This window comes from Schistocerca gregaria, chromosome 1 (genome assembly GCF_023897955.1).
Source record: "Schistocerca gregaria isolate iqSchGreg1 chromosome 1, iqSchGreg1.2, whole genome shotgun sequence".
NCBI lineage: Eukaryota > Metazoa > Arthropoda > Insecta > Orthoptera > Acrididae > Schistocerca > Schistocerca gregaria.
Window position 1 is genome coordinate 1,045,223,391 of NC_064920.1, and position 27,746 is coordinate 1,045,251,136.

The following is a 27,746-nucleotide window of genomic DNA, read 5'->3' on the forward strand; positions in this document are numbered from 1 at the left end:
GACGGCCTTGGGAGAGCCAGTCCTGACAATACTCTACCAGATGGTGAGCAAGATGTATGAGACTGGTGATACGCCCTCAGACTTCAAGAAGAATATAATAATCCCAAAGAAAGCAGGTGCTGACAGATGTGAAAATTACCGAACTATCAGTTTAATAAGTCACAGCTGCAAAATACTAACACGAATTCTTTACAGACGAATGGAAAAACTGGTAGATGCGAACCTCGGGGAGGATCAGTTTGGATTCCGTAGAAATGTTGGAACACGTGAGGCAATACTGACCTTACGACTTATCTTAGAAGAAAGATTAAGAAAAGGCAAACCTACGTTTCTAGCATTTGTAGACTTAGAGAAAGCTTTTGACAATGTTGACTGGAATACTCTCTTTCCAATTCTAAAGTTGGCAGGGGTAAAATACAGGGAGCGAAAGGCTATTTACAATTTGTACAGAAACCAGATGGCAGTTATAAGAGTCGAGGGGCATGAAAGGGAAGCAGTTGTTGGGAAGGGAGTAAGACAGGGTTGTAGCCTCTTCCCAATGTTATTCAATCTGTATATTGAGCAAGCAGTAAAGGAAACAAAAGAAAAATTTGGAGTAGGTATTAAAACTCATGGAGAAGAAGTAAAAACTTTGAGGTTCGCTGATGACATTGTAATTCTGTCAGAGACGGCAAAGGACTTGGAAGAGCAGTTGAACGGAATGGACAGTGTCTTGAAAAGAGGATATAAGATGATCATCAACAAAAGCAAAACGAGGATAATGGAATGTAGTCAAATTAAATCGGGTGATGCTGAGGGAATTAGATTAGGAAATGACACACTTAAAGTAGTAAAGGAGTTTTGCTATTTAGGAAGTAAAATAACTGATGATGGTCGAAGTAGAGAGGATATAAAATGTAGACTGGCAATGGCAAGGAAAGCATTTCTAAAGAAGAGAAATTTGTTAACATTGAATATAGATTTATGTATCAGGAAGTCGTTTCTGAAAGTATTTGTTTGGAGTGTAGCCATGTATGGAAGTGAAACGTGGACGATAACTAGTTTGGACAAGAAGAGAATAGAAGCTTTCGAAATGTGGTGCTACAGAAGAATGCTGAAGATTAGATGGGTAGATCACGTAACTAATGAGGAGGTATTGAATAGGATTGGGGAGAAGAGAAGTTTGTGGCACAACTTGACTAGAAGAAGGGATCGTTTCGTAGGACATGTTTTGAGGCATCAAGGGATCACAAATTTAGCATTGGAGGGCAGCGTGGAGGGTAAAAATCGTAGAGGGAGACCAAGAGATGAATACACTAAGCAGATTCAGAAGGATGTAGGTTGCAGTAGGTACTGGGAGATGAAGAAGCTTGCACAGGATAGAGTAGCATGGAGAGCTGCATCAAACCAGTCTCAGGACTGAAGACAACAACAACAACAACAACAACAAGATGGTTATATTTCAGTGTTACTGAGGAACTGAAGCAGTGATCATCATTAACCAGATTAGTAACATCCCAGCATGCTAGTCACTGATATTTTGAAAACACAGAGAAAAATCTTAATCTAATAATGTATAACATGTATAAAAGAGTGTCTCGGCTAGCAAGTGTCAAGTAACAGTAAAAAAATTTGCAGCAGCCAGAAAGTAACAAATTACAGTATTTATTTACATGTCACTGCCCAGGAAAAAGTTTTAAAACCAGACAGGTGTCATTTAATAACTATTGAGAGAATAATGTTATGCAATGTTATTACATTTTTTTATACACTATCTTACTCTCTACAAGAAAAAAGTTTATGTAGTACAGGAGGGTCACTTAAGGACATTAAGGACTATACCAGATTTATTCAAAGTCTTTATTGTCAACATATGTTAATACTGAACTAATTTACAACATTAATTATAAAAAACAACAATCACTAATATTGAGGACATCTTATAACACAAAGAAAAGCATGTTCTGATGTGTTATGTGGGAGCAGCAGTCTTTTGTTCTTTTAGCAACTGCATCATTTCACCCCAATGGCTTCTTAAAATTCCATGCTGAGATCTAAGAGAGAATGGAGAAAAAAAATCAGTGTAAGATACTGCCAAAATGTAAATGCAATACACCAAGAAACAGCACAATACATTCAGTTTAAATAAGTGACAGAATTTCCCAATAATTAAAATGACAAAAGATGCTCATGTCCAAGGTAGTAGTGCTCCACCACTAGTACCGTTTATTGGTAATGACCATTAGCTTTCTGCTTTAATACACACATAGTAAGTGTTACCGAGAGCTACCTACTGCAAAATATGTACCATCATAATGGACATTAATTTTACGATGAATTTCAGTAAGTTTCACATTTTTCCTACAAACAAACTGAATAATGAAATGCTGTTGTTCGTGATGGAAATTTTTGGGGGAAGTGATTTCAATAGCTGGTGTTTGCACTTCAGCATGATGCTGCCACCTTGTGAACATCTGACTTTGTTTAGGGACATGATTGTTGATTTAAATGTTACTGCTGCGACTTTTCACACTTACATTAGAAATTTACAAATTTGATGTGACTCATTACTCTAGATACTGATGTAACAGTACACATGTCTGCTTGTGTCTGTGTATGTGCGGATGGATATGTGTGTGTGTGTGTGTGTGTGTGTGTGTGTGTGTGTGTGTGCGCGCGAGTGTACACCTGTCCTTTTTTTCCCCTAAGGGAAGTCTTTCCGCTCCCGGGATTGGAATGACTTACCCTCTCCCTTAAAACCCACATCCTTTCATTTTTCCCTCTCCTTCCCTCTTTCCTGACGAAGCAACTGCCAGTTGCGAAAGCTCGTAATTCTGTGTGTGTGTTTGTGTGTTTTGTTCATGTGCCTGTCTGCTGGCGCTTTCCCGCTTGGTAAGTCTTGGAATCTTTGTTTTTAATATATTTTTCCCATGTGAAAGTTTCTTTCTATTTTATTTACAATATATTTTATTTACAATATATATATATATATATATATTAAAAACAAAGATTCCAAGACTTACCAAGCGGGAAAGCGCCGGCAGACAGGCACATGAACAAAACACACAAACACACACACAGAATTACGAGCTTTCGCAACTGGCAGTTGCTTCGTCAGGAAAGAGGGAAGGAGAGGGAAAAATGAAAGGATGTGGGTTTTAAGGGAGAGGGTAAGGAGTCATTCCAATCCCGGGAGCGGAAAGACTTCCCTTAGGGGAAAAAAAGGACAGGTGTACACTCGCACACACACACACATATCCATCCGCACATACACAGGCACAAACAGAAAGAAACTTCCACATGGGAAAAATATATTTTATTTACAATATTATATATATATAAAACAGAAAGAAACTTCCACATGGGAAAAATATATTAAAAACAAAGATTCCAAGACTTACCAAGGGGGAAAGCGCCGGCAGACAGGCACATGAACAAAACACACAAACACACACACAGAATTACGAGCTTTCGCAACTGGCAGTTGCTTCGTCAGGAAGGAAGGAAGGAGAGGGAAAAATGAAAGGATGTGGGTTTTAAGGGAGAGGGTAAGGAGTCATTCCAATCCCGGGAGCGGAAAGACTTCCCTTAGGGGAAAAAAAGGACAGGTGTACACTCGCGCGCGCACACACACACACACACACACACACACACACACACACACACACACACACACACACACACACACATATCCATCCGCACATACACAGACACAAGCAGACATATTTAAAGGCAAAGAGTAAGGGCAGAGATGTCAGTCGAGGCGGAAGTACAGAGGCAAAGAAGTTGTTGAAAGACAGGTGAGGTATGAGTGGCGGCAACTTGAAATTAGCGGAGGTTGAGGCCTGGCGGATATCGAGAAGAGAGGATATACTGACGGGCGAGTTCCCATCTCCGGAGTTCGGATAGGTTGGTGTTGGTGGGAAGTATCCAGATAACTCTGACGGTGTAACACTGTGCCAAGATGTGCTGGCCGTGCATCAAGGCATGTTTAGCCACAGGGTGATCCTCATTACCAACAAACACTGTCTGCCTGTGTCCATTCATGCGAATGGACAGTTTGTTGCTGGTCATTCCCACATAGAAAGCATCACAGTGCAGGCAGGTCAGTTGGTAAATCACGTGGGTGCTTTCACATGTGGCTCTCCCTTTGATCGTGTACACCTTCCGGATTACAGGACTGGAGTAGGTGGTGGTGGGAGGGTGCATAGGACAGGTTTTACACCGGGGGCGGTTGCAAGGGTAGGAGCCAGAGGGTAGGGGAGGTGGTTTGGTGATTTCATAGGGATGAACCAAGAGGTTACGAAGGTTAGGTGGACGGCGGAAAGACACTCTTGGTGGAGTGGGGAGGATTTCATGAAGGATGGATCTCATTTCGGGGCAGGATTTTAGGAAGTCGTATCCCTGCTGGAGAGCCACATTCAAGGTCTGATCCAGTCCCGGGAAGTATTCTGTTACAAGTGGGGCACTTTTGGGGTTCTTCTGTGAGAGGTTCTGGGTTTGAGGGGATGAGGAAGTGGCTCTGGTTATCTGCTTCTGTACCAGTTTGGGAGGGTAGTTGCGGGATGCGAAAGCTGTTTTCAGGTTGTTGGTGTAATGGTCGAGGGATTCAGGACTGGAGCAGATTCGTTTGCCACGAAGGCCTAGGCTGTAGGGAAGGGACCGTTTGATATGGAATGGGTGGCAGCTGTCATAATGGAGGTACTGTTGCTTGTTGGTGGGTTTGATGTGGACGGATGTGTGAAGCTGGCCATTGGACAGATGGAGGTCAACGTCTAGGAAAGTGGCATGGGATTTGGAGTAGGACCAGGTGAATCTGATGGAACCAAAGGAGTTGAGGTTGGAGAGGAAATTCTGGAGTTGTTCTTCACTGTGAGTCCAGATCATGAAGATGTCATCAATAAATCTGTACCAAACTTTGGGTTGGCAGGCTTGGGTAACCAAGAAGGCTTCCTCTAAGCGACCCATAAATAGGTTGGCATACGAGGGGGCCATCCTGGTACCCATGGCTGTTCCCTTTAATTGTTGGTATGTCTGGCCTTCAAAAGTGAAGAAGTTGTGGGTCAGGATGAAGCTGGCTAAGGTGACGAGGAAAGAGGTTTTAGGTAGGGCGGCAGGTGATCGGCGTGAAAGGAAGTGCTCCATTGCAGCGAGGCCCTGGACGTGCGGGATATTTGTGTATAGGGAAGTGGCATCAATGGTTACAAGGATGGTTTCCGGGGGTAACAGACTGGGTACGGATTCCAGGCGTTTGAGAAAGTGGTTGGTGTCTTTGATGAAGGATGGGAGACTGCATGTAATGGGTTGAAGGTGTTGATCTACGTAGGCAGAGATACGTTCTGTGGGGGCTTGGTAACCAGCTACAATGGGGCGGCCAGGATGTTTGGATTTGTGAATTTTAGGAAGTAGGTAGAAGGTAGGAGTGCGAGGTGTCGGTGGGGTGAGGAGTTTGATGCAGTCAGGTGAAAGGTTTTGTAGGGGGCCTAAGGTTCTGAGGATTCCTTGAAGCTCCGCCTGGACATCAGGAATGGACGAAGCAACTGCCAGTTGCGAAAGCTCGTAATTCTGTGCGTGTGTTTGTGTGTTTTGTTCATGTGCCTGTCTGCCGGCGCTTTCCCGCTTGGTAAGTCTTGGAATCTTTATATATATATATATATATATATATATATATATATATATATATATATATATATATATATATATATATATATATATATATATATATATATATATATATATATATAAAACAGAAAGAAACTTCCACATGGGAAAAATATATTAAAAATAAAGATTCCAAGACTTACCAAGCGGGAAAGCGCCGGCAGACAGGCACATGAACACAACACACAAACACACACACAAAATTACGAGCTTTCGCAACTGGCAGTTGCTTCGTCAGGAAGGAAGGAAGGAGAGGGAAAAATGAAAGGGTGTGTGTGTGTTTGTGTGTTTTGTTCATGTGCCTGTCTGCCGGCGCTTTCCCGCTTGGTAAGTCTTGGAATCTTTGTTTTTAATATATTTTTCCCATGTGGAAGTTTCTTTCTGTTTTATTTACATCGTCATTAATTTGAACCCAACAATTACGTTTGTTATTGTCTCTGTTGCATTTCGAAATCTTCTCTATCGTCTGACTTTCTCTTTTCGTTTGTACAAGAAGTTTCACTTTGTATTCATCTTCCATTTTTCCGTAATCTACCATACATTTTATCCTGCCTACTTATACTCAATAATACGTAATTTACTTCCAAACCATAACCTAAAATTTTCAACGCTTTCAACATAAGCGCTGCTATAAAATCCATTGTTCCAAGTTTACAAACATTTCGTGTAAACTTGTGAATACTATTTCACAGCTTCAGTTCCTTCACCCATTACACAACCATCTCAGTTTTTTTTTTTTTTTTTTTTTTTCCAACAACTTTCGTTTTATTTCCATTCCCGTTTCTCCCACAAAACCGATCATTTTTTAGCAGCTTCCCACAGGTTTACACGTTATTATTTCTTCATCAAACAATTGTTAGCCTCATTATCATAACCTGCCAGTACATAACCAGTCCTTTGAATACATTTACACACATATTCTTCGAGATTTTATTCGAAAATTTTTTTTTTTTTCGAATTTTATTTTTTCGCAAATTATTTTTTCGAAACTTTTTTCGAAAAAATTTTTTTGTCGAAATTTTCTTGAATTTCTCGAAATTTTCTTGAATTTCCCCACCCTTTAACGTGATCTGGAGACAACATAACTACCCAACCTTTGCACCCATTGTTGTTCACCAACCTAAGTTCAGCACATGATCAACATAGCTCATCTCAACCAACACTCTTTCGACTTTTTTCACACCTTTATCTCTCCCTATATAAATCTCTCTTTACTTTCACTTTAACCTCATATTACCCTTTCCACCTACCAATACCATGTCAACCTCACAACATCCCTACAACGACCCCATTAAATTTTATTTACATTCCCTCCGCAAACATGCCTTCACCCTAGCCAGATTACGCTCCCATATTTTATTTACTCAGGCTTGTCTGACATTTGGCATTACTCCCAAAGGCCTCACACTTAAAGTTCCCATCTCTGGCTGCAATCCTTCTTTCCATCAGTCCTTATACCAGTTCCAAACAGCACAATCCATAGCCCTCACCCGCCTAATCCTTCACCTATACATCGACTCGGCCAATGAACACACCCGTCAACTCCTATCCCAAATCAAAGTCCTCAATCTTTCCTCTCCCACATCCACACCGGCTGTACATAGCATCCTCCTACAGGCCAACCGCAAATTAGAACAACATGCCACCCTCCACCTCAAAAAACTATCCAATCTCCTGGTTTCCCACCTCCGGAAAGGCAACTCACTCACCCTCCACAACCTTTCCAACAAACCTCAACCTCCTCTCATTGCACACAGACCCAGTCTCTCCCATCTACTCAATCTCCCACTTCCAGCTCCACTCCCCCCAACACCTCAAAATTCTAGTCAACACAATCTGGAACCACAACACCCCAATTCAGTAGTTAACCTTTCCTCCAAACCCCTCTCCCAATCCGAAACCTCTGTCCTATCCAAAGGCCTCACCTTCAGCCCCACTCCCAGGTTCAACCAAACTGCCCTTGTCAAGGATTTACTGTCCTACACTCTTAGTCTCTGCTGGAAATATCACTTTGCCACGAAGAAAAACAATCCTGATCCCACTCCTAATGATCCAACTCCCCAAGACACTATCCAAATTGAACCCTGCCTGCAACAGTTCCGTCCTCCATCACAGCGGGACCCACCTCCTCTTCCTCAAAATCACCCTCTCCAAACCTTCCAGGAATTTCTCACTTCCAGCCTTGCCTCTCAATCTTTCTTGAAAAACCTTAATCCTACTCCCAACATCACCACAGCCGAATCCCAGGCTATCCGTGATCTGAAAGCTGACCGATCCATCATCATTCTTCCGGCTGACAAGGGTTCCACGACTGTGGTACTTGATCGTCGGGAGTATGTGGCTGAGGGACTGCGTCAGCTTTCAGACAACTCTACATACAAAGTTTGCCGAAGTAATCCCATTCCTGATGTCCAGGCGGAGCTTCAAGGAATCCTCAGAACCTTAGGCCCCCTACAAAACCTTTCACCTGACTCCATCAAACTCCTCACCCCACCGTCACCTCGCACTCCTACCTTCTACCTACTTCCTAAAATTCACAAACCCAAACATCCTGGCCGCCCCATTGTAGCTGGTTACCAAGCCCCCACAGAACGTATCTCTGCCTATGTAGATCAACACCTTCAACCCATTACATGCAGTCTCCCATCCTTCATCAAAGACACCAACCACTTTCTCGAACGCCTGGAATCCGTACCCAGTCTGTTACCCCCAGAAACCATCCTGGTAACCATTGATGCCACTTCCCTATACACAAATATCCCGCACGTCCAGGGCCTCGCTGCAATGGAGCACTTCCTTTCACGCCGATCACCTGCCACCCTACCTAAAACCTCTTTCCTCGTCACCTTAGCCAGCTTCATCCTGACCCACAACTTCTTCACTTTTGAAGGCCAGACATACCAACAATTAAAGGGAACAGCCATGGGTACCAGGATGGCCCCCTCGTATGCCAACCTATTTATGGGTCGCTTAGAGGAAGCCTTTTTGGTTACCCAAGCCTGCCAACCCAAAGTTTGGTACAGATTTATTGATGACATCTTCATGATCTGGACTCACAGTGAAGAACAACTCCAGAATTTCCTCTCCAACCTCAACTCCTTTGGTTCCATCAGATTCACCTGGTCCTACTCCAAATCCCATGCCACTTTCCTAGATGTTGACCTCCATCTGTCCAATGGCCAGCTGCACACATCCGTCCACATCAAACCCACCAACAAGCAACAGTACCTCCATTATGACAGCTGCCACCCATTCCATATCAAACGGTCCCTTCCCTACAGCCTAGGCCTTCGTGGCAAACGAATCTGCTCCAGTCCTGAATCCCTCGACCATTACACCAACAACCTGAAAACAGCTTTCGCATCCCGCAACTACCCTCCCAACCTGGTACAGAAGCAGATAACCAGAGCCACTTCCTCATCCCCTCAAACCCAGAACCTCTCACAGAAGAACCCCAAAAGTGCCCCACTTGTAACAGAATACTTCCCGGGACTGGATCAGACCTTGAATGTGGCTCTCCAGCAGGGATACGACTTCCTAAAATCCTGCCCCGAAATGAGATCCATCCTTCATGAAATCCTCCCCACTCCACCAAGAGTGTCTTTCCGCCGTCCACCTAACCTTCGTAACCTCTTGGTTCATCCCTATGAAATCCCCAAACCACCTCCCCTACCCTCTGGCTCCCACCCTTGCAACCGCCCCCGGTGTAAAACCTGTCCTATGCACCCTCCCACCACCACCTTCTCCAGTCCTGTAACCCGGAAGGTGTACACGATCAAAGGGAGAGCCACATGTGAAAGCACCCACGTGATTTACCAACTGACCTGCCTGCACTGTGATGCTTTCTATGTGGGAATGACCAGCAACAAACTGTCCATTCGCATGAATGGACACAGGCAGACAGTGTTTGTTGGTAATGAGGATCACCCTGTGGCTAAACATGCCTTGATGCACGGCCAGCACATCTTGGCACAGTGTTACACCGTCCGAGTTATCTGGATACTTCCCACCAACACCAACCTATCCGAACTCCGGAGATGGGAACTCGCCCTTCAGTATATCCTCTCTTCTCGATATCCGCCAGGCCTCAACCTCCGCTAATTTCAAGTTGCCGCCGCTCATACCTCACCTGTCTTTCAACAACTTCTTTGCCTCTGTACTTCCGCCTCGAATGACATCTCTGCCCTTAACTCTTTGCCTTTAAATATGTCTGCTTGTGTCTGTGTATGTGCGGATGGATATGTGTGTGTGTGTGCGAGTGTACACCTGTCCTTTTTTTCCCCTAAGGGAAGTCTTTCCGCTCCCGGGATTGGAATGACTCCTTACCCTCTCCCTTAAAACCCACATCCTTTCATTTTTCCCTCTCCTTCCCTCTTTCCTGACGAAGCAACTGCCAGTTGCGAAAGCTTGTAATTCTGTGTGTGTGTTTGTGTGTTTTGTTCATGTGCCTGTCTGCCGGCGCTTTCCCGCTTGGTAAGTCTTGGAATCTTTGTTTTTAATATATATATATATATATATATATATATATATATATATATATATATATATATATATATATATAAATGGCAAAACATCTATCAGAAGCAGCCCTAAACAATATATTCATATATACCTTCCTATAAGGCAAGATTTTTTTCCAGAAATCTATCAAAATACAGGGTCAGTTTATATTCAAAGTTGTAATTTTTGTATAAACATCAAAATTACTGGAATTCTCTGAAATATCTGAAGCTTCAAATTTGCAATTCATAGCTGGTTTATGCAGAGAATATGGCACAAACTTTGATAAGTCGTCAATGAAGTGCAGCCATCAACTGTGCAGGAGAATGATCTGGTGGGGCTTCAGCTGTATTTTATTAATTGTATACTGGGTACATACCGACCGAGATGTGTTTTATTTAAGATACTCACATTAGATCGATAACCCTTGCCCTCCTACATCTGGAAGAGCACTCTAGACACCACCTCCATTAATTATCAAACATGTTGACGTTTTCCGCATGCTCAGGAGCACAACTACCCATCAACATGTATCCTACCCTTTGTCAACCCTTCAAGGCACCCAGACCCTGCCTTGCTGATCTTTACGATTTGCCACATCCTCCAAGAATCCTTTCCAACAATCCATGAAATCCAGAACACAAATAACCCCAAAATGGTGTGATTATACTTTCTACCAAAAACCTTGATCCTACAGAATTTTCAGTTCTATTCAAAGGCCTCTTCTTCAGACCCACAGCCAAGGTTAACCAACTGAACCTGTCAAAGTCCTCTCTCCTCCTTTCGATCACTACAGTGGAAACAACTGTTTAATACCAATTCTTCCAACTGAAACTAAACTACCAGCAACATTGAACCTCACCTTCCAGTTCATAGTGCCAGTGATGTGCCACCCCCTGGACAGCCCTGCAGGATTCATGGTGTCAGTTCCCTCCAGCACTACTTCAGGCACTAGTCGAGTCCATGCCACGTCATGGTGATAATTTTTCTGAGAGCAATTATTATGAAAGCAAACTTCATTTCTTTTCACTGTCAGTAAAATAGCAAACAAATTATTTCCAAGTTAACTGTGGGCCACCGCTATTTTGCAGTTTCAAAAGTAAATGAAAGTTAACAGTATTATTATCATTCTTGATTTTGGTAAAAGTATCTGAGATTAAACAAAAGAGTATCAGGCCTCAGGTTTGTCATAATGTTATTGCCAAAGATAAAGTTTTCAGAATAATTTTATGTAACAGTTAATACTCTTGACTATCATGTACAGAATATAAAGCAAATTTCATATAACTGCTGGTAGTAATGTTATACTCTCGCCTTTATCTGTATATCTCCTCCTTGTCCTCTTTCTGTCAATTTCCTCCTCCTCCTCTCTCTTTCCATCTTCGCCTCCCCTCTATGTTCTCCACCTACCCATGAAACTACACCTTTCACCTTCTTCATGGATCTCCCCCTCCTTCCCTCATCTATTAATTTCCCTTTCCCCTGAGCCCTGTCCATCCTATCCTCTGTCCATCTCAATCTGTCCTCAGCCATGCTCAATAGCAAGTATAGCACCTGCAATCAATTTCAATAAAGCAGGCCCATACTATTTCCACAGCATGTCTGTTACAGGGCAGGCTGCACATCAGATACTTGAAAAATCATTATTTGGCCCTAACACACAGGCTGCCATGCAAAGCAAGTCCATTACATAATAGATTTTGGGGTATATAATTTTATCTTTAGGTTGTGTAGTGCCACTATATACGCCAATATTTCAGAGGACCTGAACCGGGAAGGTTTCATGCACTGGAGTAGCAAACTGTTAAGTATGCAACTAAGGCTTTGCAGTCACTTGAGAAATTATCGGAATACAGATGCTGAAGGTGAAAAAGAACTGTCTAACAGCTAGCAGCACAGATTCCCCACCAAATATGGTCTGATGCAAGAGGATGCTGAAGAACATGGGGATAATGATACAGCAAACATGTATCATAATTCTGATCAGTCATAATTCAGGAAAAAATTGGGAAAATGTCAAGGACTGTCAACAGTGGGAGGTCACCTTAAAGGTTAAGAAACATATTGTTTGCCAGGCAGCAGCAGATGGCTTCATATTAACACAATATAAAATTATAGACTTTCTTCTGATGAAAAGAGGACTGTTTTGAACAGAATGGTTCTATCGAAAAGTAAATCACACACGTGAAACAAAGCAAATTAAACAAGAGGGAAATCAACAATGAAATCTCAGTGACATGAGAGATGATCATGTTTCACGTGCAATATATTATCTCTTCTTTGAGAAGAAAGCATACAAACAGTCCTAGGGATGGTTGCGAGAAGTGTGATAGCATTTTCTTATTTCAACATTTCCACATGTCACTTCATTAGGTACTTCTTGGAGTCCAGAGGTGTTCACTCCTATTCTCATTATGATACACTGTAAAGCTGTATGATAAATAGTAGGTATTGTCAACAAATCTCTGTTGTTACATGTCTAACTAACTGTTCTCTCTGTAAAATACTAATGCAATCACCAAGTAAATATTAAGATACCAACAGAACATACTGTACACATCAGTACATCAGTTATATAACTGGTTAAGCAGTAGCGCCCCCCCTTTTCATATGAGAAGCTTTCCTTCAACTTTTCTAGGTTACCTGCAATCTGCACAAATAGAAAAATTATGAAACTGTATAGTGAAAGTTTATTGTTAGTGCAGTATATAGATTAAGTCACTACAACACGCTTTTCTTTTGTTGGTGCGCCCTCTTTATGGGATATATGGAAAGTTAAGTGAACACAAATGGTAAGATTGATCAGTCCTTTTCTGAGTTCCATCCAACCTTTCTAGATGTTGACCTCACTGACTATAAGGTCCAATCTTAAGGATACAAGTTAAACATTTGAGAAGCTGTAATAGTGGCACTTTAACAGTTATGATTCATTTTTATGTCCCCTTGGCATTCATGATTACTGTATCTGTTCCCACACTGGCATGCTATATGGATAGAAAAACAGGCACACAGCTACCTTCATTATTAGTAACTACCTCCAATTCCATTCGCAAGCAGATTCACTGTCCAGCTTAGCCATACTGAAAACTACTCAAAAGTAATGTATCAACTTATATGTCTTATCCAGAACTGTCTCACCATTTTTATAATTCTTCCAAATTCACCCACAGCAACTGATTTGGTGACTTCCCAACATACATGTCTTACAAACTTGTGTGCACTGCCTCAATCAATTGCTTAAGCATACTGTTGATATTCTTCGTTCAGCAAACCTCCACTGTCCAATCCATACTTGGCACTTCCCCATTACTAGTTTCTCCAGCTACCACTGGTAAAATATACGTAATCAAAAAGAGAACCACTTGTGCTATTAAATGTCAAATGGACTAGCTACTAAAGATCCTTTGTTCAGCTTTCTAGCTTGGCACAATGACCACTAAGCTGCTTGTGTAAGATTAACAGGGCTATGTCAAAGACACTACAGTGTTTAAGAAACAATTTAACACCACAATCCAAATTCTGTAACACAGTAGTTCTCAGCTAAACGCAGCCGGAGGAAGAAGTAACAATATACCTCTGTGCTGACAGAGATAATTTCTACATATAAATGGTTCAAATACAGTGGAGTCAAAGGTGGTAGAATGAATCATCATCTAGAGTTATATAACCAATAGAGCTGCTTTTATTCCCAGACCGTTACGTTATTAACTGAATTTAAGAGAATTTTCAGTTGCTGCTGGTTTCTGGAGAATGATTAACATCCAGCCAATAATAAGAGAAGGTAAAGGTATTGAGCTCCAGTTTTGAATGCTAGAGATTCAAAGCATCACAGAATTAAAGCTTTTCTTCCTGACTTTGTACAGCAATCGTATTGTGTTTTTATAGCATCCCTGATATTGAATTTGGAACAGTAGAGGTGATGAGGCAAGCACAGCTACCACATGCTTTCAGTGTAGCTATCAAGAGCAAGAGCTCAAATGATAAAAGCACTGTTGCATGATTAGGCCAAGGTATAAGGATTAAGTTATCATTACAACCTCATGGCCAAGATAGTCACCTAAAATGCAATCTCTCAAATTGCATTATGCTGGTTGAACAAGTGGCTAAGTAAATGACATATTGCTGCCCTTGCAGTTTTCTCGGTTCAAATTCACATACTGGGTATAGCAACATTGGTAATGTGATGCAGGGAATTGCCACATTGTTTAGCTCTTATGGTTTTGAACTCATCCAACTACACTCCAGGAAATGGAAAAAAGAACACATTGACACCGGTGTGTCAGACCCACCATACTTGCTCCGGACACTGCGAGAGGGCTGTACAAGCAATGATCACACGCACGGCACAGCGGACACACCAGGAACAGCAGTGTTGGCCGTCGAATGGCGCTAGCTGCGCAGCATTTGTGCACCGCCGCCCTCAGTGTCAGTCAGTTTTCCGTGGCACACGGAGCTCCATCGCAGTCTTTATCACTGGTAGCATGCCGCGACAGCGTGGACGTGAACCGTATGTGCAGTTGACGGACTTTGAGCGAGGGCGTATAGTGGGCATGCGGGAGGCCGGGTGGACGTACCGCCGAATTGCTCAACACGTGCGGCGTGAGGTCTCCACAGTACATCGATGTTGTCGCCAGTGGTCGGCGGAAGGTGCACGTGCCCGTCGACCTGGGACCGGACAGCAGCAACGCACGGATGCACGCCAAGACCGTAGGACGTGGACGTGAACCGTATGTGCAGTTGACGGACTTTGAGCGAGGGCGTATAGTGGGCATGCGGGAGGCCGGGTGGACGTACCGCCGAATTGCTCAACACGTGCGGCGTGAGGTCTCCACAGTACATCGATGTTGTCGCCAGTGGTCGGCGGAAGGTGCACGTGCCCGTCGACCTGGGACCGGACAGCAGCAACGCACGGATGCACGCCAAGACCGTAGGATCCTACGCAGTGCCGTAGGGGACCGCACCGCCACTTCCCAGCAAATTAGGGACACTGTTGCTCCTGGGGTATCGGCGAGGACCATTCGCAACCGTCTCCATGAAGCTGGGCTACGGTCCCGCACACCGTTAGGCCGTCTTCCGCTCACGCCCCAACATCGTGCAGCCCGCCTCCAGTGGTATCGCGACAGGCGTGAATGGAGGGACGAATGGAGACGTGTCGTCTTCAGCGATGAGAGTCGCTTCTGCCTTGGTGCCAATGATGGTCGTATGCGTGTTTGGCTCCGTGCAGGTGAGCGCCACAACCAGGACTGCATACGACCGAGGCACACAGGGCCAACACCCGGCATCATGGTGTGGGGAGCGATCTCCTACACTGGCCGTACACCTCTGGTGATCGTCGAGGGGACACTGAATAGTGCACGGTACATCCAAACCGTCATCGAACCCATCGTTTTACCATTCCTAGACCGGCAAGGGAACTTGCTGTTCCAACAGGACAATGCACGTCCGCATGTATCCCGTGCCACCCAACGTGCTCTAGAAGGTGTAAGTCAACTACCCTGGCCAGCAAGATCTCCGGATCTGTCCCCCATTGAGCATGTTTGGGACTGGATGAAGCGTCGTCTCACGCGGTCTGCACGTCCAGCACAAACGCTGGTCCAACTGAGGCGCCAGGTGGAAATGGCATGGCAAGCCGTTCCACAGGACTACATCCAGCATCTCTACGATCGTCTCCATGGGAGAATAGCAGCCTGCATTGCTGCGAAAGGTGGATATACACTGTACTAGTGCCGACATTGTGCATGCTCTGTTGCCTGTGTCTATGTGCCTGTGGTTATGTCAGTGTGATCATGTGATGTATCTGACCCCAGGAATGTGTCAATAAAGTTTCCCCTTCCTGGGACAATGAATTCACAGTGTTCTTATTTCAATTTCCGGGAGTGTATTTTGTAGTACAATGTGTATTTGATTTTGCAACAAGTTAGGACAGGTGAGAATATATGCACTCAGCAAATCACATGTTTCAACATCACAACAAATGTAAGGAGATGATTTCAGAAACTTTTGTTTATTTTATTCTGAGCAAGAGGTACACACATCTAAAGACAATAAAAAATTAAACCTCAAAATCTTGCACTGGGTGAAAACAAACAGATGAATTTGGGAAAGAGCTAAGAACTGAAAATGATAGACCAATCATGAAAAGCCAGTGAATGATGGAGAACTGATAAACCAAACGCTAGCGAAGAGAAACAGGTAAGAATGGTTGATGAGGATAGAGGTACATATACTGATAAAAGCATTATTAGTAGTATTGGAAAAGTGAATAAGATGGAGGAGACATGAAATTGAAGAGGAGGGGCAGAAAGGGGTTAATGCAGAAATAATGTCACAAAAGAGGAAGCTTTGGCATCAGTACAAACAAAATCCAATCAGAAAAGGGCCAGAGTGAGTAACAGAAAAGATAAAAGTAAAATTCCCAAAATCTGATATCAGATGGATGATGGGAAGGAAAAAATGACTATTCCGATTTATGGCCAATTTGCTTTACCCCCCCCCCCCCCCCTTACACACACACACACACACACACACACACACACACACACACACACACACACACACAGGCTATACAGTTGGAAAATACCTTGATTAACACTTACCATGCCTGCTGATAACATCATCTTTTCCTGATTTTTCGAGTTTCCGTAAGAATTCTTCAAAAACTACGACACCCTTGTACATACTCGTCTTTTTATAATCTTTCACTCTCTTGTTACGATCATCTTCTGTTAATAATTCCTTCGTCTTAGCATCATATTTCTGAATTTCATCAATTAACTGACTGTCAACATCAAATAAATAAAATTATTGTAAAATAGCATTATACACCACTGTTTTGGAAACTTAACTTAAAATTAATAAACATTCCCATAAAAATATGCTAATAGAAAACAATGTGAAAGATAAATATGTGTTGCACTCTTGTTATTAAAACCATGGGAAGGATAACAAAAGTGCAAGCAAGACTTGAGATTAAAAAAATGCAAAATACCTTGAAATGAAAGAAAGTAGTAAGAGAGCTATCTGAGAGGAAAGATATGAAACACAGTAAAAATGGGGTTGATGAAAGACAACAAATTAATGGGAAAATGATATATCTGACACTTGAAAGTGAAAGCAAGAAAGAAGAGAATGATAGAGAAAACCTTGTATAAATCAGTTACCTGATTGTTGGAACAGCCGTTGGATTAAATTTCTCTGCTGCTTTTGGATTAAATGGAATGCACACTTTTCCTGTTTTAGGATGGACGCAAAATGGAGACTTCAATAAATGGTTCAGTCCTTTTGTGACATTAATATCCAATCTTGGGTAGGTGTACTGAATCATAATTTCCTGGATGATGAATTGTTTTCGTTTTTTCAGATGCCCCTGTAGAACATAAAGATTGATGTAAATGAAACAAATAAAATTTTAAAAGAGAGAGGATATGATGCATAAGGTATTGAAGCTTAATATAAATCACTGGAATCACAAAAAAAACTGACATCCTGATGGACTATGTTGATCTGCAGTTACAGTAAAAGAAAGGAAGCAATGAAAATGGGAAGAAAAGCAAAATGGATGATTAGGGTTTAACATCTCATCAATGTCTACTTCATTAGAGAAGGAGCACAGACTTGGAGAGCACGACAAAGGAAAGCTGTCTAGACTTTTCGATAGGAGCCATTCCATCTACATCTGAAATGATTTAAGGAAATTAAATCTAAATTCTTCATTAATATGAGTACAGATGAAAGTTCTCCAACAGCCTATTCCCTTAACCCATTACTGGCCATTGTCCCTTTTTTGGGACGCGTGTATTTTACTTATTTCTATGTAAGCAATGGAGCTTTTAGCTTTTATTGTTGCACCTGTAGGTTCAACTAACTGCTATAATGCCTGTAAATGTAAAATAAATAACTTTTTTCTAAGTAATTCATATCAGGAAAATTAGAAACTTGCCGATTTTTTGTTCTCGCACTTGGCAGCACTATACGTCTGCTGGTAGTTCCTGGACGACAATGACCTGTGATTTAGTTGTCTGGGCGTGTTCGTTATGAACATATGGATGTCCGTGTAAGATTAAGTATACTTCAGATTTTTTCAAGTGAGTGCAATATCGATATATTTTATGCGTCCCAATAATGGAACAATGGCATGTTACACTATCATTTATTGTTGATGCGCCGCCCTGTTCCTGTATACACGTATTATACAGAGAAGAACTGCATTTTACGTTCTTTATATCTGCTTTTTGAATATTCTATTCGAATTTTATGATTCTCCAACAGGATAAAAACATGCCGCGTGGACTTACACTTGAAGGAATTCTAGGAGAACTAAAGAACCACCAAGATACATTGAAGATGATGACATAGAATTAGCGATTATTCCACCCGATGCAGATGCAATAACAGATGAAGAAGACTAATGGATACTATTATTGAACAAAGCAAAATCTATGCTTACCAACATAACAAAATAAATTTTCTGCTAACCAAAGAAGAACTAAAATCATTTATTGGCATACTACTTCTGAGTGGTTATCATAAGCTTCCCCATGGGAATATATACTGGGAACAGGCTCCTGATGTCAGTGTTCCTTTAGTCTTCAACGCCATGTCAAGAAATAGGTTTCGCGAAATAAAGAGATTAATTCATCTCAATGACAACTCCAAAATAGACAGAAACGACAAGACATACTAACTGAGGTTGTACTTTGAAATGCTAAAAAAGGAATTTGGTAAATTTGGTGTATTTCATTCAGAATGCTTAATTGATGAAATGATGGTACGTTATTATGGCAAATATTCAGCTAAAATGTTTCTGAGGGGAAAGCCTATCAAATTTGGATATAAAATTTGGTGTCTTACAAGTTACAATGACTTTCTTTATAATTTTTCGCCATACTGTGGCAAGGCTGACAACAAACAGGACCCTTTAGGTCAAGGGTAATAAATGAACTAACCAGCATGATTCCAGAATCTGAATATCCAAATTATAAGTTTTTCTTTGACAACTTTTTCACCAGTGTTGACACACTGATCACACTCAGAAAGAGTAAAATGAAAGCTACAGGATCAATAAGAGAGATCCAAACTAATGCATGTCCTTTGATTGACTCGAAAAGAATGGCAAAAGAAAAGGAACGAGGATTCTATGACTACATGTTTGACAAAGAGAACGAAGTTCTGATTGTGAAATGGAGTGACAACAAATGGATATGTGTACCGACAAATTACAGTACTATTACTCCTCTGAGTTCTACTAAAAGATACTCACGGGCACAGAAAAAGGAAATATCTGTTACAATGCCACATCTCATTGAAGAATACAATGCCCATACTGGTGGCGTAGATCTGCTGGACAAGCAGATATAACTTTATAGGATGAGGATAAGGTCAAAGATGGTGGTGGCCATTATTCACACAGATGATAGATATCTGCGTAGTAAACACATGGCATGCATACCAAATTGCTAACTCTAATGAGAAGTTCTCACTTTTGGATGTCTGATGGAGAATAGTGATGTTTTACCTATCAAAGGAAACAGGATCAGTACCAAAACGCAGAGGACCACAAAAAAGCAAATTGATGGGAGGACGGGTGAGCACAGATGTACGACCAGATCCAGGAAATCATTTCATTGTGCCACGTAAAACACAGAAGAGATGTGCTTACTGCAAGAAAAAAACAACAATAATTTGTGACAGGTGCAATGCTGGTGTATACGACAAGTGTTTTGCTTCATTTCATACTCAATAGACATTCAATAATATTAAAACATTCTTTATTTATTGTTTGTGTTGTTTCTTACAATATTATGCGTGGAGAATAAGGTTGTGAATTTGGATAGCACATTTGGCCAATGTCCCAAAAATGGGACAGTCTGTAGTTTTTGTCCTAATAAACTGAAAATTTTCAAAACAACTTCTTATTCAATTAATCACTCAATGTAACGTATTTATGTATAAAAGTTTGCAAAAAATGATCCAATAGAGTTTTGGCCAGTAATGGGTTAAGGATAGACATCTATCTATATCTGAATCCCGCTCCAGCTACTGCCGGATCTGGGTGCTGACAAGTCCTCTCCATTTGGCTCGGTCCTCCCACCACTTTTCTTCCTCCACTTGCTGCCAGGTCACACCTCTCCTTTCAACAGATATTCTCACTCCCATTTTACACCGTGTTCTTGGGCGCCCTCTAGGTCTTTTCCCATCCATCTTTAGTTCTTCCATAATTTTGGGGAGTCTCTGCCCATGCATCATCTTAACATGCCTATACCATTTTAATCTCTTTCTTTCAATTTCTTCCCTCATACTTTCTAATCTCCACATTCCTTACTCTGTCCACTCTTGTTTTTCCCTTAACTGCTCTGAGAAATTTCATTTCCCCTGCTTGCAGTCTGCTCCAGTCCCTTTCTGTCATTGTCCATGTTTCTCTGCCATAGGTGACAATAGGGATGTAATAATTCTTATACGTAAGGAGTTTTGCTCTTTCTGAAACCTTATTATTCCAAATCACATGTTTTATTGTTTCGTAGAAATTGCCTCCCTTCTGTAACCTCCTATTAATTTCGTTAATTATTCTTCCATCCCTAGATATTTCACTCACTAGATAAGTGAAACTTTCTACCAGTTTGAGGGGTTCTCCATTCAAGGTAATATTTCCATTGATTCCTTTCTCTCTTCCAAGTACCATTACTTCACTCTTATCTTTATTTATTTTTAATCCATACCTTTTCATTATTTCCTTCCACGCATCAAGCTGTAACTGTACATCTACCTCTTTATCACCCCATATTACCATATTATCTCAAAAATCATCTTTTTGTCTTTTTCTTTTACTGTATCTTTAACTGCCCTATTCATTCCCTCCACCACAACATTAAAAAGCGCAGGAGATAGAATACTTCCTTGCTTAAGTCCTTGTCTTATTTCTAAGTATTCAGAGTTCCCCAATGGTGTTCTAATTCTACAATTGTGGCCTCTGTACATTGTCTTTATAACATTAATGTATCCACCTTCTATATCTATCTTCTTCAGTTCTTCCCAGAGTCTTTCCCTGTCAACTGAGTCATATGCCTTTTCTATGTCCATAAAAACCATTATCACCCTTTTGTTATACTCCCAACTTTTTTCTATCAGTTGACGGATAGCAAATATCAGGTCGATCGTGCTCCTTCCTTTCCTAAACCCATGCTGTTCTTCACTCAGCTCCTTTTCTATCTTTTCACTTATTCGATTTAGTAAAATTCTTTCAAAAATCTTGGCTGTATGACTCATGAGGGTTATTCCTCTGTAGTTTTTACAAAGTCTTTTATTGCCTTTCTTGAAGATGGGAACAATGTCTCCTATTCTACAGTCGTCAGGTATTTTACTATTTCTCCACACGCTTGATAGTACTCTATACAGCTACTGCATTCCCACTAGACCTGCTGCCCTTATCATGTCCACTGATACTTCATCAGGTCCTGGGGCTTTCCCCCCATTTATCATCTTCACAGCTTTTTCCATTACTTCCCGTGTAATTTGTCCTAATTCTGCTTCCCAATTTCTCTATTACTTGTTGTTTCCTCATGTACCTGCTCCTCAGCATTTAACAGCTTCTTAAAATGTTCTTTCCAGAGATCTTTTATATTCCCTGGATCTTCAATAATGGTACCGTCCTCTGTTTCCATCTTTACGGGTACTTCAGAAACCTTCCTTTTATTTTTCATCATTTTATAGAACATTTTCTTATTGCTCTTCACATCTTCAAGTTTTTTTGTAAACTCTTCCCATGCCTTTTTCTTTGCTGTTTCCACTATTTCTTTGCACTTCTTCTTTTCCTCTATATATCTTTTATGGTCTTCATCATTTTTAGTTTTCCACCATTTTCTCCATGCTTCATTTTTTCTTCTAACTGCTTGGATTGTGGTATTTTTTCCTTTCCAGATGTTATGCCACATACTTTTTGTGCTGCTTTGACTAAAGTGTCTTTGAATAAACTCCATTCTTTTCCTACATCGCAGAAAACTTCTTTTGGAAATTTTTGTGTTATTAATTCTCTGTACTTCTCAGCACATTCACTCTCCTTCAATTTCCAATCCCGTATTCTCATCACTTTCTTCTGTTTTCTATTTTTCACACACTGATTCATTTTCCATTGTCCCACCAGTAATCTATGGTCTCCATCTGCACTCATACTTGGAATTACCTTCACATTTGTTACTTTCTCTCCCCATTCCCTATCTACTAGAATATAATCAATTACACTCTTCGTTCTTCCATCCCAACTATATCTGGTGATAACATGACTTTCTCTCTTCATAAACCAGCTGTTTGCTATTTTCATTCCATTCCTCTGGCACAAATCCAGGAGTCTTTCCCCTTCTTCATTTCTGCCGCCATATCCAAAACATCCCAATACTTGTTCAAATCCCTTTCTGTCTTTACCTACCTGTGCATTAAAATCTCCCATCACTATATTAGCACTCTCTATATGGTTTTCTAACACATTTTCAAAGTCCATCTTCTCTTCTTCGCTACATCCCACTTGAGGTGCATAAATCTGGATTACTTTTAGTGCTTCTTTTTGGAATCTCAGGTTTAAGATTATGATCCTGTCTGATATATATCTCACATTTTCAATACAGCTTTATACATTCTTATTCACCATCACTGCCACACCATTTCTTCCAGACCTGTTATTCCCACTCCAGTACAGTTTTCCTCCTCCTCTCGAATTCTTCTCACCTTTCCCCTTCCACTTTGTTTTGCTTAATCCCAATACATCTAACTTCCTCTCTGTTAGTACATCTGTCATTTCTTCCATTTTTCCATTGAGGGTTAATATATTAAGGGTGCCAATATTTAGTTTATTTTTTAGTCCAGTTGGTTTCATCTTCTTGTCCTGCTGAATATCATCAGGTCTCCCATCATTTGCACCAGTACTTGAAGAAGCAGTGGGGTCAAATCCTGAGTGGTTCGTTCTGAGGCTCATCTGTGTTTTGAAAACAATATATGAAGACTTTCCTACTGACTTGCTAGGCCTAATGCAAGGAAGGATTTTCTGATGGGGTTGTCTCCCTTAGCCTTCGGAGTTTATCCTCCACCACAAGGCAGTGGTTCCCTTCTCATTTAATCCCCAGAAAGGAGGGTTGCCTCATCTGCCAGCTACGCCATTCCAGAGTCTTCCTTCTCCACCGTCGCTGCCATTAAGGTCTTCACCCGTAACCCTGGGCATGGGTTCCGTGTTATACCCCACAGGATTGGGTCCCTGCCTGAACTCAGCCATCCTAGCACTCCGGCCTACTGAAGTGTAGGATGCCCACCCCCGTGACGTGGACGCACCAGACAGGAATTACTCCAGTGGAGGAATATGGAAGGGCACCCTACCTCCCTGGAGCCAGGTTAATGATTGTGTATGGTGCCTCAATCAAAGGGCAAGGGTAGACATGCTTAAGGATAATATGCACTGATAATTTAAAAATTTCATATTTTGTTCACCACTGCGATAGAGAAGTAGTCATCATACCAGAGGTACAAATTTGAGCTTCACAGGACTAACTAAGCAACTGTGAGAAACAGCATGACACATCAACAATGCAATAATGTAGGTACAGTGCATCTGCAAACATGATCCCTCAACAGATAAATTTTCAAAGCACAGATAACAACAGGTGTTGTATAAGAAATGATAATATGAAACTAGTATATGTGGTCCCAGCAAAACTGTCTGCATGAAACAGGTGATCCCCATGGACATGGAGGATGTAAACTGTCTGAGAAGTATGTGGCTACTTGTAGGGCTTGTGGACTCGGTTGACAAACATAACTCTTGTTTGCTTTTGGTAACTGTGAAAGGTATATTAAGTATACGCACAATGCAAAGCTATATTTTTACTTTTGCAGCAGCAGGAAGGCAATGGGTTGCTCAGCAAAGGAACGCCATACCGTATTTACTCGAACCTAAGCCGCACTTTTTTTTCGGTTTTTGTAATTAAAAACACTGCCTGCGGCTTATAATCGAGTGCAAAGTAAGTGGAAGTTCTGAAAAATGTTGGTACATGTCGCCACAACTAACTTCTTCCGTCGAATATATGTAGCGCTACATGGGCATGCTTTGCAGGCACAAAGATAAATACTGGCGCAAAAACCTCTGCGTCAACAAATAAATTAAAAAAAAGGGTAGAAGACGAGCTTTTTTTTTCTCCACACTGAGTTTTGACCACTGCATTTTCGTACATTATCCAATGAAGTAAATACAAATTCCGTATTGTTCATCTTCAAATGTAGCAGCATTCCAATGTACTACGAAAATCCAACTGGCGAGACTGTTTGGGATGTTTGTCAAAATGGCCAACTCTATGTTCTGAATTTTTTCCTTCCTGTGAGAAGAGATGGTTGCTAATAGAAACTTTTATGAATTGTGAATCACATGCATTATTCTCTTCACCATAAGAATAATATGAATATAAATATTTTGCCATGTTCTTTCATGTTTGCTGCTATCTCATTTAAATCCTGTCTGCCTAATAAACTATGAAACTAGAGCGAGACAACAGCAAACATGCAAGAATATACATATCATGTCATGTTTATATTCTTATTATTCTTATGCCTAATAGTGATACAGTCAGAAATGAAGCATGGCAGTTGACTAGATTTTTAAATCTAAGATGACTTAATTTCTGTGCAGAATGTAATGTACTAAAGATTTTCAAACGGAGAAAATTTTTCGCTAAACTCTCATTCAGAACATATTCTATCATACGCAGTCTATTATTTGGTTCTTGTTGATCATATTCAAAGAAAGCAGCAGTGTAAGTAACAACAAATAGCAGTCTCTTGCCACTGTTTCACTAATGAGACAATTCCTTCATCTCTCTCTCTCTCTTTTTTTTTTTTTATTTTTTTTTTATTTTTTTATTTTTTTTAAACTGTAAGCGGCGGTAGCGTGCACAAAAGCAAGCAATGCCACGAGCTGCGACATGTCGTTAATACTCATTATCAGAATGCGACAAACAATGCATGACCAGTACAGTTATGCATTTTCAGCTTAGAGTGACGTAAACACCTATAACAAAGAGAACGACACTTATCAGATCAAAGAAAAATAAGCAATCAATTCAAACTAGACGAAGCACGTGAAAAAGGAAGGATACCCATATAAATACGGACAGAGTGCCTGACGCATAACAATGGCTACCTGGTAAAGCTTAACTGCTAAGCTTACGACTCGAACCAAACTACTGTAGCTGTATCGTCATTTATTTGACCTAAATTGTGTCTCATGTTGCAATGGACCAACTTTGTTTCGATTTGGAGGTGGGGCCTAAAAGTTCTCTCTCCCCTTGAATTTTGAGTCTCAAATTTCATGTGCGGCTTAGATTCGGGAAAATTTTTTTCCCTATATTTCGAGTCTCATTTTTCAGGTGCAGCTTAGATTCGAGTGCGGCTTAGATTTGAGTAAATACGGTAATGTGAACTAAAAATTAAATTACTTACATTTGCTGGATTATCCCCTGCAGAGGAATTTTAAACACACAAAATACTTCAGCCATTTGAAAGATTTGTAACAATTGATATAGTTGGCTGAAAGCAAGTGGAAACTTCATCTGTAATTTTTCCCAAGGGCATACAGCTCCACTGTATGGTTAAATGATGATGGTGCCCTCTTGGGTAAAATATTCTGGAGGTAAAATAACTGCCATTCAGATCTTGGGGTGGGGAGTATTCATGAGGATGTTGCATCAGGAGAAACGAAACTGGCATTCTACAGTTCGCAGCAAGGAATGTTAGACCCCTCAATTGGACAGGTAGTTTAGAAAATTTATAAAGGGAAATGGGTAGGTTGAAACTGGACAGAATGGGAATTAGTGAAGTTTGTTGGCAAGAGGAACAGGACTTTTGGTCAGGTGAATACAGATTTATAAATACAAAGTCAAACAGGAGTAATGCAGGAATGGGTTTAGTAATAAATAAGAGAATAGGAATGCGGGTACACTACTATGAAGAGCGTATGCATTATTGTAGCCAAGACAGACACGAAGCCCACATCTACCACAGTTGTACAAGTTTATATGATAGGTAGCCCCACAGATGACGAAGAGATTGAAGAAATGGATGATGAGATAACAGAAATTATTCAGATAATTAAAGCACATGCCTATTTAATCATGATGGAGCACTGGAATTTGATAGTAGGAAAAGGAAGATAAGATATTAGATGTATATGGACTGGGGGAAGCGAATGAAAGATTAGTGTCAGTGTCGCCCTAACCGCCGTCTGCTTCACGTCTGCTGTGCAGTGAGCTACCTTAATTTAAGTATTAACAGTATTTTTCTTACTTGTCACTTCTTCTTCCGTGTGTTTTTGCTTTTAGGAAGCTTTAATTGTCGAGTGCCTGTAATAGTGTTCCATAGATTTCGTCTTTGTTTTGAATACAGTCAGAGGGAGTCCCTTTAGTCAGCCATAGTGCTAGTAGTGCTAGTGTTTGTTTTCAATACAGTCCAGAGACAGGTAGTGCTATTTTCATTGTTTTCTACAAGAAGTGGTTAGCAATCACAGTTCAGTCAATAATCAGCCGCCTTTAGTGAATTAGCACTCTAGTTAAAAGTTGATTAAGTCTCTTTAGTAAATTGATTCCTTAGGATGGATAGGATGTGTGACTGCTGTGTACGGACGCAGGAGGAGCTGGCCACTCTTCGCGAACAGCTGAGCGTGTTGATGGCCGCAGTCAGCCGTCTTCAGGCTGCTGCCTTGGAGTGTAGCGGCAGTGGGGAGTCTGGTGCGTCGCAAGGTACACCCCAGGTGTTACATGCTTCACCCACTGTCCCTGCTGTCGAGACATCTTCGCGGGTACCGGGCGCGGTTGGGCCACCCTCTCCCCAAGGGGAGTGGCGGGTTCAGCGGCGTTCACGACGCACGAGGCAGAGGGTCAATGTGGAGGCTGGCCGTGTGGTGTCGCCCGCTCTGCCTGTGAGTGGACATGTGGCTGCTCCTTCAGCAAGATCCGAGCAGGCACACGGGGGGAGGGGTTTATTAGTTATTGGGAGCTCCAACGTTAGGCGGGTGATGGAGCCCCTTAGGGAAATAGCGGAAAGGTCGGGGAAGGAGGACAGTGTTAACTCTGTCTGCTTGCCGGGGGGTCTCATCCGAGATGTGGAGGAGGCCCTACTGGCGGCGATAGAGAGCACTGGGTGCACCCGACTGCAAATTGTTGCTCATGTCGGCACCAATGACTCCTGCCATCTGGGTTCAGAGGTCATCCTCAGTTCGTACAGGCGGTTGGCGGAGTTGGTGAAGGCGGAAAGCCTCGCTCGCGGGGTGGAATCAGAGCTAACTATTTGTAGTATCGTTCTCAGAACTGATCTCGGTCCTCTGGTTTGGAGCCGAGTGGAAGGCTTAAACCAGAGGCTCAGACGATTTTGCGGAGAGCTAGGGTGCAAATTTCTCGACCTCCGCTATCGGGTGGAGAAATGTAGGGTCCCTCTGAATAGGTCAGGCGTGCACTACATGCCGGAAGCGGCTACGAGGGTAGCGAAGTACATGTGGAGTGCACATGGGGTTTTTTTAGGTTAGAGAATTCCCTCCCTAGGCCCGACAAGACGCCTCCTGAGACGTGGCAAGGCAGGAGTAGGCA

General features: G+C 41.7%; 1 protein-coding gene across 1 annotated transcript in view; it reads right to left on the reverse strand.

The window, feature by feature from the left end:
- Window positions 1-1,630: 1,630 nt before the first annotated feature.
- The window catches only part of LOC126280889 (DNA primase small subunit), a 104,732-nt gene continuing 78,616 nt past the window's right edge, over window positions 1,631-27,746 (reverse strand). Inside the window, exons 6-8 of the mRNA XM_049979802.1 lie at window positions 17,301-17,506; window positions 16,737-16,918; window positions 1,631-2,033 (exon numbers count right to left, since the gene is read on the reverse strand). Of these exons, the coding sequence (XP_049835759.1) occupies window positions 2,014-2,033; window positions 16,737-16,918; window positions 17,301-17,506 (408 nt within the window). The 3' untranslated portion in view covers window positions 1,631-2,013. The remainder of the gene's footprint in view (window positions 2,034-16,736; window positions 16,919-17,300; window positions 17,507-27,746) is intronic.